This window comes from Ruditapes philippinarum, unplaced genomic scaffold (assembly GCF_026571515.1).
Source record: "Ruditapes philippinarum isolate M1 unplaced genomic scaffold, ASM2657151v2 ctg11005_1_1_1_1, whole genome shotgun sequence".
NCBI classification, from domain to species: domain Eukaryota; kingdom Metazoa; phylum Mollusca; class Bivalvia; order Venerida; family Veneridae; genus Ruditapes; species Ruditapes philippinarum.
This window is the reverse complement of record NW_026866405.1, coordinates 1-15,820: the sequence shown is the minus strand read 5'-3', so window position 1 is coordinate 15,820 and position 15,820 is coordinate 1. Positions and strand designations below refer to the sequence as shown.

The 15,820-nt window shown below is 34.0% G+C and overlaps 1 protein-coding gene across 3 annotated transcripts; it reads right to left on the bottom strand.

Annotated features, from left to right (window-relative positions):
* Positions 1-4,001: 4,001 nt before the first annotated feature.
* On the bottom strand, positions 4,002-14,852 carry LOC132732392 (uncharacterized). 3 transcript variants are annotated; one of them, XM_060718802.1, is made up of 5 exons: positions 14,623-14,852; positions 13,907-14,001; positions 12,766-12,908; positions 7,896-8,071; positions 4,002-7,742 (listed from the first exon to the last, which is right to left on the bottom strand). In XM_060718802.1, the coding sequence occupies exons 2-5, from the start codon at positions 13,996-13,998 to the stop codon at positions 7,482-7,484; spliced, it is 672 nt and encodes a 223-aa protein (XP_060574785.1). In that variant the 5' UTR covers positions 13,999-14,001; positions 14,623-14,852; the 3' UTR covers positions 4,002-7,481. The 3 variants fall into 3 exon arrangements, with proteins under 3 accessions (XP_060574785.1, XP_060574786.1, XP_060574784.1); XM_060718803.1 differs by having other exon boundaries at positions 14,600-14,717; XM_060718801.1 differs by having other exon boundaries at positions 12,766-14,001; positions 14,623-14,694.
* Between the last annotated feature and the right edge of the window lie 968 nt (positions 14,853-15,820).

Sequence of the window (15,820 nt, the reverse complement as noted above, 5' to 3'; positions counted from 1 at the left end):
TGTTGGATATCTGTATGCTGATGCAACTAACTGGCAGGAAAAAAGTACCTCGCTAGTATTACACATGAACGCTTGCGACGATGTCTGGTTATCATGTTTAAGCGACAATACAATTCATGGAGACCAGACGGGAACTTCAGCCATGCATTCTCATTTTTCTGGCTTTCTTATATCAAAAGATTGAAAAAATAAACCAGTTATTGCAAACTAATTTAAAGATATAAATCTTTGATTTAATACTACCTGCTTATTTAATTGTGTTTTCAAAATCTGTATAACGATGGCAACCAATCTCATTTGCAGAAGAGAAGTACAACTTAGTATAACAACGACATGTGTTTATCGTGTAGAATGGATATCGTGAAAACAATAGAATGTTTCATGGAGATCTATTTACAACTTAAGTCTTCATTCTCATTTTTCTGACTCTGATACTTAAAATAAAGAAAATAAAAAATCTAAAGTTTTTCTGAAGATATGTCATTGATTAAATATTATGTATACAAATATCTATTCTTGAGTTGCTATTCTGGCTCATCTCTGAACTCGATGGTTCGTCTTCGCCAGGCCGTTAACTGCCAATAGGCAGCAAACTTTGCAAGGCCGTCAATTTCATTCCAATAGGGCGAAAGACACTAGAGCTAATGGCCGCTAAATTCATGTCACTAGGTCGCAAACGTTACGCCGCTAGAGCGAAAGGTCGCTAACTTTATGCCGCTATGCCGCTAACTTCATGTCGATAGGACGAAAAGCCGCTAACTTTCCAAAGCTGGTTAGAGTGCATTTGATACTCAAAGCTATATGCTATGTATAAAATGAATGCCTTTTTTACGCAAATTATTTTTTCATAGAATTGACAGGTATATATCCAAATATCAATTCCAATTTCTTTTACTTTGGGTTCTACCATTTGACTTACTCCACAGACAGAACTTTTGCAAAGGGTTTAGCGATCATAAAGACCAAGTCTCTGTGTTGCAAGGGGATAGGGGTGTGGTTACAATTGCATGGTATACAACCATATCAGAGGCTCTAGTTTGTATTCTTCTTGTTATAAGACATGGATATAAACCAATAACATTAATACTTCTTCTTTTTTTAATTTGCCCAAAAGACACTAACCTTTTTTGTTGGATTTTGTTTTACGTCGCACCAATATATAGGTCATATGGCAGCTTTTCATCTTACCGGTGGACGTAGACCTCCGGTGCCCCTCCGTGCATTATTTCAGGCAAGAGCACTGACAGGCACCCGAGTAAGCTAGCTGGATAGCCTCCTGACATTAGAGAATCCAAAGTCCCTGGTAGGAATTCGAACCCACAACGATGAGCGGCAAATGGTTTTAAAATAACGACTTTTACCACTCGACCATGAACACCTCGGGGTCACTCTAACACAATATCATGTAGTATTATCCCGAATGACCTGCGCAAATATGATCACCGAAATTACAAGGCACCTTTTCAATAAGTAATGTTTGCCCGTTCACATCTGAAATTGATTGCATACTTTTTTACGAGTATATCTACAAACACTTATGAAGAATTTATTCTTTCAAGTAATTTGGGTCTGCGTTAAGCTACCTCGTAGACAATTGTTGTTTTTAAGAGACGATGATCGAGATACATGTAGGCACAGCTGCAACTGTTTCAGAGTTTTTATACTCTTTGATGTAAAGCATGTATTTGCCATCTTGTCAATTCGTCAATTCTTCCTTCTATCTAGGGAATATATATAATGGGGTTAGGATACGAGTACAAAGTTCATTTCGGGTTGAAAAAGTGACTGAAATTGTGGGTGCAAGTAAAAGTATTAAAGGAATATGATTAAAACTTCGTACATTCATATGCTAATTACTGTATTTTTAACAGCGTTTAATCCTTTGATCAAGCATACGATTACTTATATTAAGTTCATTTGTATAATTCACTGTTCTTTCCTAGAGAAAATGCAGCGTTCAAGAACCATAATTTTACTTTTTTTTCAATTATCTCCCTTTATGGTTCATGTACTTTAAATGTTAACAATGATATCTTATGTAAACTTTACACATTTATAAAAAAGAAAACAAAGGAAGAAAAAATGAGAAGAAGCGCAGTGTTAAAGAATCATAGCTCTACATTGTTTATCTTTGATTTATCTCCCTTCATAATATTTAAAAGAGCTTGCCATTGATTAGCTTGAAAAATAAACTTTACACAACGATATTGGTATTAATAAGTAAGAAGAAGTGTAGTGTAAACAATACATAATTCTATGTTGCTTAATTTTTAAAGATATACTCATATATATGCTCATCCTTGAGTAAAATATTTTAATCACAGAAAATTATTGAAATCTATGAAATTCTTAAGGAATATGTCTCATTTTAATAAAAGAATGAATAAACTGTGTATCGGAAGCTGCGTTTCCTGTAACAGGTCAAGTAAAATTGGTCTTTGTCTTTTCTTAAAAAAAAAACAAAACAAAAACAAACAAAAACTATCAGTTTTTTAACGACACTATATAATCAATTGTGACCACCTGTTGTATGTAGAGTTTAAAAAATAACATATCTACTGTGTGTGAAGTCATAACATGTTTATTTTATGTTTATTAAGACACTGTGTAGCAATTAGCAATATTTTCTAATATCAAATTTGAGGATAGTATATATTAAATAATCATTTCATGTTTAATAATGATTGTCATAGAGACAAGTGAAATGAAGTACAACATCAAATATCATAACTCTCCATAAGTTAGTTTTGTAATGATCACCCTTTATGATACATACATGGTAATTATGCTTTGAAATTTAGCAGGAGACGTGTCATGACAAAACCAACATAGCGCGTTTGCGACCAGCATGGATCCAGACCAGCCTGCGCATCCGCGCCGTCTGATCAGGATCCATGCTGTACGCTATCAGTTTCTCTACTTGTAATAGAGTTGGTAAGCGAACAGCATGGATCCTGATCAGACTGCGCGGATGCGCAGGCTGGTCTGGATCTATGCTGGTCGCAAACCCACTTATGTTGGTTTTGTCATGACACGGCTCTTTTATTGTCAAATCACACAATGATAGCAACGTCAGAGAGGAAGTGCATTGTCCAAAAACTAAAATGCATTCTTGCTTGATGTTTTAAAAATAATCTCCTGCTATAATACTAGCCCGGAGTTCTATGATATGATATCTTTGACAAACAGTTTGGGAACAAGTACACTTATTAAATAGAAGAAAAATCTCATATTTGATGTTTGATGTCTATATTTAAATATTTTCTGATAAACGTTAAGATCCTGTAACACAATTTTTTATAGTTTTAAATCATAAATGTGATGCTCAAATTAAGATTTATCAATATTGTATCTTCCAAAAAGCATTATTTATAAAGATATTACCGAATTTAACATTTCGTGTAATTAAAGGGATGTAATTAGAAATTTTATTTAAGTTTAAGTCAAATTTTCCAATAAGAAATGGATGCATATATATTTTAATGATTACATATAATATGCACAAATATTTGCAGTACATATTTTACATATTCTTCAATGTTTGAAAATTGTTTTATTTTTATAATTATGTACATATATATATAATTTCACTTAGTGTGGTTAACCACTTTAATCACAACATACAGCATCTTTATTTTTCCGTGTTAACAGTGTTCCATGGCCATCCATACATGTTTTTTCATCCATTAAAATTGGTTTGTTTCCTGCGCGGCTGTGGTGTTCTATGGTGTTCTATGGCGGATTTTATGTGGTGCCTTTACATCAGCGTTAAGTGAGCTTAGCTACGGAGAAAATAATAAAATTATTATAATACGTTAAATTATTGACTGATGCTTTTCATTATTTGGTAGGTACATATCTTGGATCGTCCTATAACTTTTCGTGGAAGAGGTGGTCAATTGGAATAAGAAAAGGTAAGGAAACTGGTAGAAAATTGCTTTTTAATTTTTACATTTGCTCATTATTACACTGGTTGATGTGTTGCATATTTTAGTATCACCCGTTTTCCTCTTACTGGCGCTTAGAGCTTATACTCTTTTTTATTCCTACGCCATGATAAAATACAACACTCTTGTAAATATGATACCATGTTTATTTATACATATTATTGCCATGTATTGCATGTATAAATTGTTTGAATATATCTATATGCTGTACCATGCATACGACTAAATAAACTTTCTGTTTTGTTCTGATAATGTCTGTACATCAATTTGCGCGTTCGTGTGTGTGTAGATTAAGCCCATCTCAAACAGGACACACGGCTTATACGGTTGGCCACCCGTGTAAACCGTATATACAACCGAACAAACCGTAGCGTTATCCGAGTTACACTCGGGCAATTCGAGTGTATCCGTGTAAGCCGTGTATGATTTTTAAAAACTTATAAATAACTAGTACGGATGCCATGTCCGTGTATGACCGTATAAGCGACCGTACAAGACCGTGTGAGACCATATGAGACCGTATATACAGCCGTATGTGAAGTCCACTCCACGAGTGAGCCCAACCGTATCAAGGTCGTATATAAATCGTATGGAATCGTTCGAGACCGTCCCTAAGTCCTAAATCCAACACCCGATTAACACCCGGATATCACAAGGTCACGGTACGATTCAAACGAGTGCACACACGGTTTCATACGATCGCCATACGACTTATACGGTTAATGTACGAAACATACATGGCCGACACGGTATAGTACGGGTATAAAAGGTCTCACACTGCCTCGTACGGTCTAACGTGGCCTCTACGTCAGCAAGAACGGTACAAAATAACACAACTACCTGCTGCCACCTTACCAAGAATACTTGCTGCATCACACTAGAATGTATCCAAAGAAGAAGGTTTGGACGCACATAATGAATACTAGAAGGGCCATCCAGGCCCACCGACCACTACAACTTATTGACCCTGATGAGCTGGAGGACCAACCTGCAATACCCATGTCTCCCAGGGATTCAGACTCCCATGCCAGCTCGTCGCCCCCAAGAAAAAAAGACACATTTTACATTGCTTCACCTTTTTATTCATTTATTAATGTTAATGATCTATATATAGGTGTTCTTCGTTGAAATTTCGAAATTTATGAAGCCAAGTCATCAAAATGGGTTAATTTATATCAAACTTACACAAATGTGTGATATTTCGAGCATGACTCGAACAAAAGTAGGCGGGACCCTATGTAAATCCTACGAAAGTCGAGTAAAAGTCGTGTTTAATCGTACCAAACCGTACTAGACCGTACTTTGAACCGTACAACAGTCGTATGTATTCGTATGCAAATCGTGTTCAAACCTTGTTTGACCGAGTATATCCGTGCTCAATTCGTACATACTCGTGCTATATTCGTGTCTAACTCGTGCCAACTAATCCCCTAGCACAGTTGGAGCTCAAAACTCGTACCAGTCAATCCGTGTACAACCGAGTATACCGTATGGGAACCGTGTGCCCAACCGCGTTTTGTGTGAGACGGGCTTTAGTACGTGTGTTCTTAACCCTTATCTAGCCCATAACTTGGTCATACCTCAAGGGATTTTGGAAGGTTTTTGACACACTTGTTATGTACGACGTAACAGTGTGACAGGCACGAGACATAGAACCCTATCCCGAAGGTCAAAATCACACTTAGATGGGGGGGGGGGGGAGAAAAACGGGAAAAAAATAACTATGCTGTCCTGTCATAATATTTTTATTCTTATTATTCAATGTCGGAAAATATGTAGCGCGTGCAGCTGTGATTTCACACACATTTATAGTTTATAGACTGATGTGCATTGAAAGAAAAACATTGTCAAATATGCATTCATCGGGCCTTTGCAAGCTTAAAAGCAAACACGAGGGCCAAGAGGGCCCTGGATTGCTCCCATAAGAAATAGGTCAAACGGTCAAAGTAGAGCCCCTTTTCCTCCAAGAAGCACGCTTTAAACAACTTTTGTACACTGTCACCAAGAAAATTTTTGTGTAAAACTATTTCAAAATTGAACCAGTGGCTGAGATGTTGTTTAGATGTTGTTTTCTAATTTAAGCTCTAGCAGCCACTTTATTAAACAGTTCAGCCTGTCACTGTGACAGGTGGGTTAATAAAAAGATGGCATAAAAAATGAAGGAAAACAAACATTTGACCTAGATCTATCACACATGATTCTGTCAATTTTTGTATCGTGCAAACCAAAGAAAAAAAACAACATTCTAATGAACAAGATACAAATGTAACACAGAATAATGTAAACTGTTCTAGCATGTATTTATACATTTATTCATAATTGTTGTTGACCTTGTGCTGTAGCTTTTAGATTCTTATAATTACAAATACACCTACATATAATAAATTGTATCTAGTATAGTGTAGAAGTAATTCGGGGTAAACTAAACACAGACATTTAAGATAAAATAGAATCTTTGAGGGCCTACTGTATATATCTCTGATAAATATTAAACCACTAAATTTCGACATTTTTAAAGCTTTTATTTTAGAGCATTCTTGCATAAAAACTTGGCGCGCATGTATACATTAACGAAAAATATGCATTCTAGCACGCTTTAAATTAGCCTTACATCGGTGTCACATGACGTCAAATATGACGTTAAAAAACCAAATGACGTCAGGAAAATTACTTCTATGCTAACATTTAATGTAGTTCAACATATTTTATCAATTCTCTTCTTTAGTAGCAAGTAAGAATAGAAATTAGTGTTTGAAATTAATTTTTGCCCAAAAGGATTGTAGCATTTTAAATGAATCTTAATGCATTTACTTTGGTAAATCGGCAAACTGTTAACCAGTCTTGTAAATCGACCATTTAAAAATAATTTAAAACACTAGATCTACTGCGCCGCGACTGGCCAATTTAATTTCATAAATACGAACTAATTAACTTTAAACTGTACTAAATATTATTTTTTCTTGCATAATAGTACAACAATGCACTGTTTTTCGTTCGATTGCTTTGTACTTTCATGCAATCATGCACCATTTTTCGTGCATTAACATCTGCAATAAAAGCCCTCTGACATTAAATCGCTCGCCCTGTGAGTTAGTGTTTTTATGCCTCGATGTTAACGCATTTGGGTGTGTATTTGAGTGTGTTGCTTTTCGTTGTGAAATAACACACCAGTACTCTTAACTGACTGAAGTCAATGTCAGTAACACTCTCTTAACTCAATACAGGATTGGAGCAGTACCTCTAGACGATTGCAGAAATCATGATCACAAAATAGACAAATATCGTTTTTTCGGAGATTTTTTACATTTTTCATTCATCATCATGCATAAATCTGTGTAAAAAGATGGATTAGACCTTTTTAAGTTCATTCCTTTGGGTAAAAAGGCAATATTTTAGCACTTTATCATTCAAGCGCCTTGTCCGGTATATACCTGAATACGGTATTTAGTGTGGTGTTCCAATCCTTTTTTAGTCCCACTTATATATACCATTGCTATATCGATCAGCATCACATTGTCCCTTGTTCTTAAAACGTTAAACATCTTTTTTCCTTTGGTACAAAATTTCATGTGTGACCGTAGTTTTTTGGGGATCGTAAACAGCAAGGGGAAATTCTTCAGAATGTGAGCTCCCATCAAGAGACGTATTTACCGACACGGAAAGTCTTTCAGGCACACCATCACCAGAACAGTTTTCAGTGATAGAATTCGTCTCAGAGACATGCATGGAAATGCCACCAGATATAGAAAAGTCATCAGTGACTTTAGCCTTTTTCTCCTCTCGCTTCCTGGCACGCTGTAATAATATCAAACACTAATTTTTAACTTCACAGTTAAAAATAATATTCATTCATAATTAATAAGAATAGAAAATATCTTAATAAAGAACAAAAGGATTATAAAATTGTTATAAGATAAGAAAAACTGTGACAGTATTTAGTTATCTTACCTTTTGAAGAATTTTAAGAGCTGATTCAGAATCATACATAAGGTAAGCCTTTTCCATAACTTTTTTCACTTCATCAGGATCGTAACCCATAGCAACAATATTTGAAATACTTTCATTAACTTCTTTGTAAAAGCCTTCAGTGTGTTCTCTGTTTAGTTTATCTTCTTCCATTTTAGCTGCAAAAAAAAGTAAAATACGCTGGGAATTAACTGGCTACACAGAGATATGGCAGTGTCTTTAGGCGTTTTAACAATCATAATTACGAAATAGTAGAACTTTTCTTCGCCAGTTCTCAAATTTCTTCCTACATTTTTGTAAAAGACGAGATTTTAGCATTTCAACTTTAGTGATGATGCTGATGACTTTTTAGATCGGCCAATATCTGTGAATGAAATTATTGATGCTGTCAATTCCTTGAAAACGGACGCGCCGTCCTGGACGGTATACGGTTTTTAGTGTGGTGCTCAAACATATTTTAGTTCATTCAAAATAATGTTATAGTTTGTAACAATGTGCAATTGAAACGATTGATTGTTTTTAAGATTACGCCATTAATCTAAATAACAGAAATCTCATAATAGACAAAAGCATCATAATGGCCCTTATATCGCTAACCTAATTAAAAAGGCGCTTAATGGAACAATAATTATTCTTAATTAAAAATGAAAGGCAGATATAATGCCTTAGCCGCATAGGTGCTATATTAAGAGATCAAAACGAGGCGCAAAGTAGAAGAATCGTATGCAAATTCAATATCTTCACCGACAGGGAAATTGTTCGTAAATCAAGCCATGAATTAAAGGACACTAATAATTATACATGTACAATAATATTGTATTTTTCATAATTCTTGCCCATACAGGTCACAAACATCAACCTTTAGATTTAGCTTCTTATGATCCATTTCAACACATGTACAATAATGCATGTCACAAATTAATGCGTGAAACAGCTTCATCACTGTCACAAGATATAACATTTGTTCTCTTACTTGTACGGTACATCTTCAAACATTAAAATATGAAAATATCCGTGCTGGTATTTATCCATTTGATAGAGAGCAGTATATAAATAACATATTGGTTTGTGGGTAACAGTAAAAATATCACTGTTACCCGAGGCGTAGTATTTTTACGAGGGATGATATTTTACTGTTACAAACAAACCAATGTGTTATTTATTTTATTACCCGAACAAATACTGTGATGATCTGAATTTGTTAACTAAATCTAACTGTAACAAAAATAAACCAAGAATAGCAATAACTAAACTGTCCTTACCATGCAAGTTTTAAGTGTACTGTATACCTACTTGAGAAGCTGTTTTTCTTTAATTCTTTCAGCAAGTGATGATATCTACCAGTCATAAATATACAATAAGCTGTGTTTTATTTAGAAAACAAAACACTTACCCATTTATAAGGTTATGATCTGTGAAATCTGATCCTTTTGTATCCAGAATATTCTTCGCATTGTTTTTGACAAAGTGCATTCACAGAATAATGATGATATCCTAAGTATGTCTTTCCACCAACTCTATCTGTAACGTTTCGCTGATTAAAATTGTAAAATAATCCTTTGTTGCATGCTTAAATCGTCTGCATGTTCCAGTTTGACACAAAATTATTCACAATACAATTACTTCCGTTGAAAACGGATGTTTACTTTTGGCTATTCAACAAAAAGATATTTTATACGCGAAAAGAACTCTACAGTAGAGTGCAAAGAACTAAATTTTATGAGAGTCATAGTTACTGTGGTGATGCCCTAGGCCCTATTGTCGAAAATTAGAATAAATCGAGAGAAAAATGGCGGCCATTTTATTTCATTTCATTTAGAAAATAGACCACGTAACCAGATTTTATACTGTTGAAAAATACTGTTACCTATGTAACAGTACAAAATTCTTAGTCACGTGGTACACTTGCATTAACAGTAAGAATAACTCCCAGAGACCTATGGGAAATTAACATTACGAAAAAAGTGAGGGGTAATAATATATAAATAACATATTGGTTTGTGGGTAACAGTAAAAATATCACTGTTACCCGAGGCGTAGTATTTTTACGAGGGATGATATTTTACTGTTACAAACAAACCAATGTGTTATTTATTTTATTACCCGAACAAATACTGTGATGATCTGAATTTGTTAACTAAATCTAACTGTAACAAAAATAAACCAAGAATAGCAATAACTTAACTGTCCTTACCATGCAAGTTTTAAGTGTACTGTATACCTACTTGAGAAGCTGTTTTTCTTTAATTCTTTCAGCAAGTGATGATATCTACCAGTCATAAATATACAATAAGCTGTGTTTTATTTAGAAAACAAAACACTTACCCATTTATAAGGTTATGATCTGTGAAATCTGATCCTTTTGTATCCAGAATATTCTTCGCATTGTTTTTGACAAAGTGCATTCACAGAATAATGATGATATCCTAAGTTTGTCTTTCCACCAACTCTATCTGTAACGTTTCGCTGATTAAAATTGTAAAATAATCCTTTGTTGCATGCTTAAATCGTCTGCATGTTCCAGTTTGACACAAAATTATTCACAATACAATTACTTCCGTTGAAAACGGATGTTTACTTTTGGCTATTCAACAAAAAGATATTTTATACGCGAAAAGAACTCTACAGTAGAGTGCAAAGAACTAAATTTTATGAGAGTCATAGTTACTGTGGTGATGCCCTAGGCCCTATTGTCGAAAATTAGAAAAAAATCGAGAGAAAAATGGGGGGCCATTTTATTTCATTTTAATTTTGGAAAAAAAAAGGGCCACGTAAACCCGGGTTTTAATCCTGTTGAAAAAAACCCGGTTACCCCATGTAACAAATACAAAAAATTCCCTTTGTTTACGTGGTAAAACTTGCAAATTAAAAAGTAAAATAAAATCCCAAAAGACCCTAAAGGGAAATGAACATTAAAAGAAAAAAAAATGAGGGGGAAAAAATTAACTAACGGCAAAATTGTCGCAAAATTTCGAAACCCAAAAGCTTTTGTTTAGAGATGTGGGCAAATATAGAAAAAGGGATTTACAAAATTGTTTTTGACCCAAAATCTGGAAAATTATCCCGGATATTTATTTATTTTTGTGACCTTTTACCTTTCAAAAAAGTAATCAAAAAATTTTTTATTAAACACATTTGTAGTCATACAAGTTGTCACTTGTGTAACAATCCATCAATCAATGATGACTAAACAGCGTTTTTCTTTCTCTACTTTGGGAATGGTGCCGTTACCAGAATGATAGGGAAAAAATCCTTATTTTTACTTAAATTGTGGAAAAAAATTATGCATTTTTCAGCTACAAATAAGATTAGTCATCATGAATAAAGATAGCTAACAGCTTCTATTGTCCAGGTAGAGCTATTGAGTCGTGATTTATAACTATTGAGTCGTGATTTATATGAATATGTTGAATTGAAATGACATCAGAGAAATCACTTGGCCTTGTGGGAATTTTGAACAGCCATTTTGGGAATTAAAACATTAAAAATTGGGAAATAGAATTTAATGTCTATTCTTAATTGGGAACAGTACCCTTTTAGGGTAGTAGTATAGATTATGCGCGCAATACTTGTGAACATTTGTGGCAAGTTACATTAAAATCCTGAGATGAATGTAGAAATTTTGCTCCAAATTAGCATTTCTGAATGACCTTTAAGTGTGAACTTAACCTGAAATCAATCTAGAGACCTTGTTCATGCACTCGACACTCTATAGTGGTGAACATTTTTTGAAGTTTCATGTCTGTAGTATATATGCTCTGGACAAAATCTGAATATTTGATCATTTTAGTGACATAGACCTTGCAAATATTAAAACAGTCAAATTGAATTACTTTGTACAAGTTATACTGTGGTTCTGTAATTTTTTTTTAAAACAGTTTTTTTTTTAACTTTGGGCTAAACATTAATCAAAACCAAATAATTAAACTTAGGTGTGGCCTAATTATACTTTTTGCAAATAACTATCGGATATGAATGACAGGAAGCGAATCAAAATGGCCGCCTGTTATTTATAAATGTAAACAAATTGTGACATTGCCACTTGTTGAAGAAGATTCAATTTTGTAAAAATTGTAAGGATTATGAAGAAATATTTTTTTAAAACAAATGAGTAACGTATATTTTCTACTTGATGATTTTTTATTGTTTGTTTCGCCGGAAAATGCTTAGCGTCGCGAATCTCCGGTAGTCGAAGATATATCACTGAAACCTTAACTATTAAGTTACATTTCAATTTGATTTGATCAAAATTTGCGTTCTGAAAATAACACTGGTCACTTAAAATTCTATACATATGCTGGTGTTGATTAATCATTACTTTTATCCAACATTTCAAGTAATTAGTTTCAAAAGATTAAAACCATATATTATTGTACTATATAATGTACAACGCAAGAAACCTTATTATTTCCCCATTCTAATTATGAAAAAGACTTTAGTAAAATTACGGCTCGGGATATTATATTCTTTTTATTACACAACATCATCACATTAACCCTGCCGTATATAAAACCAAACTAAATTGTGTCTGATATGTTTCCGTGCTTTAAACACACTTTCTGTCCTTCTGTGTCCAACGGGGAATGCGGGTCGTATCAGAATAGTAACATACCGGTATAATGCATTTCAGATATCATTCATCATACACTACTTTTTCATGGCATACTTAGATAGATGAAATATGCATATACTTAGATCATTATGAACAGCTAAAGATCTGGTCAAATAAACGATTTTTAAAAAGAAGAATGAAATAGGAAAAGACCCAGAAATTTACAGGGTTTGGCAATTTGTACTTGGTAAACAAATAAGACTACCTTAACATTAATGTCACATTGACATAAATACTCACCTATATATCTTTTCTGACGCTCGCTGTCAACAACCCGCTTCATAAATGTATCAAAGTCTTCAACGGTTTCAATTTCTGGAGATAGCTCACACATTGCAGTCATGCCTTGAAGTAAGCACTCTCTGTCTTTTTCTATTCTTTTTCTGTCCAGGTAAGTATGAAAAAGGTGAATATGTTTATTTACTATACTTATAACAAAAGATTGCTGCCTGCAAACATTTAGATCATTCATGACTAATTGTAAACAATCTTTAATAGATATATCGTCCTTTTCACATTTAATGTCGTGGTGGATACACACAGTTTTCATCATATATGAGGTAAATGTTTCCATAAGTACTCTCTCGTATAATTTTACTATATACTTGAGAAATACATAGATGATCTTGTGCTCGGGTTTCATGACAGTCAATATGAATTCAACCTCTGCTTCCGTTACAGTCACTTTAAAATCAGATTCACTTTCAGTTCCGACAAACAATAGGGATTTGCGTAGAAGAATAAGTTCAGCAAACTGTGGACAAGAGCAGTCCTCAACTTTGAAACAGTCGTGGATTTTATGGTATCTTATTGCTGGTGAAACATCGACCGATACCTTCCTGTTCTCGTCTTCAAAGTTTAGAATAACATTGGGTGCTCTAAAATCAGCACCTGTGAAAAGTAAAGACACACCATTCACGGCAGGTAAGAGAATTTTGCAAATATCTATGACAGTTGGCGCCCTTGATAATGGTCCTTTTTGTTTCAAGTTTCTGATAAACTTCCAGACCGAGTCGATAACAACATGTCCAAATCTTTTTTCACCGAGTACAGGGAAGTCAATGGGTTGAAAACATTTCAAATGACCGTCTTTACAAAGTCCGCTCCATTTTCAACTTTGGATTCTTCGTCTGCTAATACGACTTTTACCAAGCCTTTATTAATATCGCTTTCACTTGTATCTATTTCTATCACATCCGGTTTTGACAATTCTTCAATGACAGCTAAATAGTCAAATTCGTCTGCATGTATTATTTTAGTTCCCTCGGCGTAACTTCCAACTGGAATTAATTCTGATACTTTATAAAGAGGGTTAATTTGTTCTACCTGATCGAGCCAGGTGTTAATATGAAACCTTATTACATCACGAATTATTTCTGACCTCTCATTTGTTGTCTCAGTCTGAGCCTTTCTGACTACACCTTCAACTAAAAGCGAAAATTTCAGGTCGTCTTCAAATGCACTTTCAGCCATTTCCTACAACAAATATATTAAGATAGAAGATTAGTTATACTTGAATGTCAATAGAACTTCGGCATATTTTGTAACTTTCCATCTGTTAACTATATTTATTATGATCGAATACCAAATATGACCATGTGCTGTCACACTATAAAAAGTTTAAGTAATAGATATTATCAAATTTACAAGTTTAAAGGAGAAGTTGTTTAATGTCTTATCTCTTAAGATGAATTTTGTTCCCAGATTTTAGGATTACTTGTGGGGAAGAGAGGTAGGTGATTTTTAGTCCGGTTCAAAATTTAGAACTTTATAGTTGTTTTTGTGCTTCGCTTGTAAGGAATTAGATCATGTGTCTAGTCATATATTTCCTTAGACCTTGCACCATAGTATCATTTCTTAATTGGTTCATAAATGTGCAGATTTGATTTGACAGTTTGAAAATTTGAATCGAGCAACTGTAACTTGGTTGAAATTAAAAGGTTGTAATAACCAAGAAATTGGGTTCTAGTCTTATATCTCTGCGGCGTCTAAATATGGTTCATAGATATGTCTTTCCAAACAAATAACTTTGCACAGTTCTAATGTATCTAATAAATTCTTCTAGTTCACATACATGTAGATCTATATTAATCTTACATATCCAAATATCAGTAAACCAGTCAACAATCGACAAACTCAACGAATCGTCAATGAATCACCAATGAATCAACACTCTGAAAGTAAATAAATTATATCAACATAAAAATAGAGTAAAATCCAGTTCCTATATCTGAAAAGAATAATTATCATGATTTATAAAAAACATCACATTTTATTTGGTCAATTACAATTAGATATTTGCAACACATTGCACATATTACTCATGGGTACATTAACATATAAAACCCCAGTCACACTAGAGCTTACGACTACTTGCGACCACCGGCGACTTGTAAAACTGACGATCATCAGCGATTGTCTGCGACCGAAACCATTTTTGCAAAGATAAATTTACTTTTGCGAGTATCGTAAGACAAGTCATCATTGACAATCGCACGACGGGTCGTAAGTAAACGTACGATGGTCTCAAGATTGCTAGGGATTACTTACGACTACCCGTGACATAACATGCGATCACCTACAACTTGTCGTACGACCATCACACGATTACTAAAGACTACTTAAGATTATCAGTGACTAGTGGCGATTTGTAAAGGCTGTCGTAAGATTGTCGCACTTCCGAACGACCATCGTGCGACAGCCTTAAGACCTTATAAGATCACCAGCGACCTATTTGATCGCAAGGAGGTTTTTGTGCAAGCTCAAAAACCTCTCTACGACTGAAATTGGTCGTGGGACCTAAATAAGATAACCTGCGACTGTCAAAGATCATCGATGACCGTCGTAAGACGTTTTAAAGATTGTCCGCGACCAGAGGTCACTGGTGATCGTGAACTGGTCTTCACTGGTCGTAAGCTCTAATGTGACTGGGGGTTTACATAGCTATATGCTTTCTGTTGGCTGTCATTAACATAAATAGTCCATTAAATGAAATTATCATAATAATGATGATAATAATAATAATAATAATAATAAAGGCTTTATTTAACGAGGCTACATATTCGCCAAAACAATCTTCCATATGTACCTCAACATATTTACAACATATTTACATCAAATAATTGTACAAAAGACAATATAATTATATAACATAGAATTAACTAGTTATAAAAGCAATGACAAACTAAACATAGATTATTAACATTAACAATGAAAACTGCAGTAAACATAATTATATAAACATAATACTATATACTATATTGGTTTAACCAGAAGTACTTCCACTTTATGAAGG

Bases quoted from the DNA above. Each gene is read 5' to 3' on its own strand.
- LOC132732392 (XM_060718801.1), bottom strand. From the start codon at position 13,168: ATGAAACCCGAGCACAAGATCATCTATGTATTTCTCAAGTATATAGTA. The intron at 8,072-12,765 runs GTGAGTATTTAT...TTTTTTTTGCAG, and splicing joins GCGTCAGAAAAGATATATAG to CTAAAATGGAAGAAGATAAA. The intron at 7,743-7,895 runs GTAAGATAACTA...ATATTATTACAG, and splicing joins CTCTTAAAATTCTTCAAAAG to CGTGCCAGGAAGCGAGAGGA.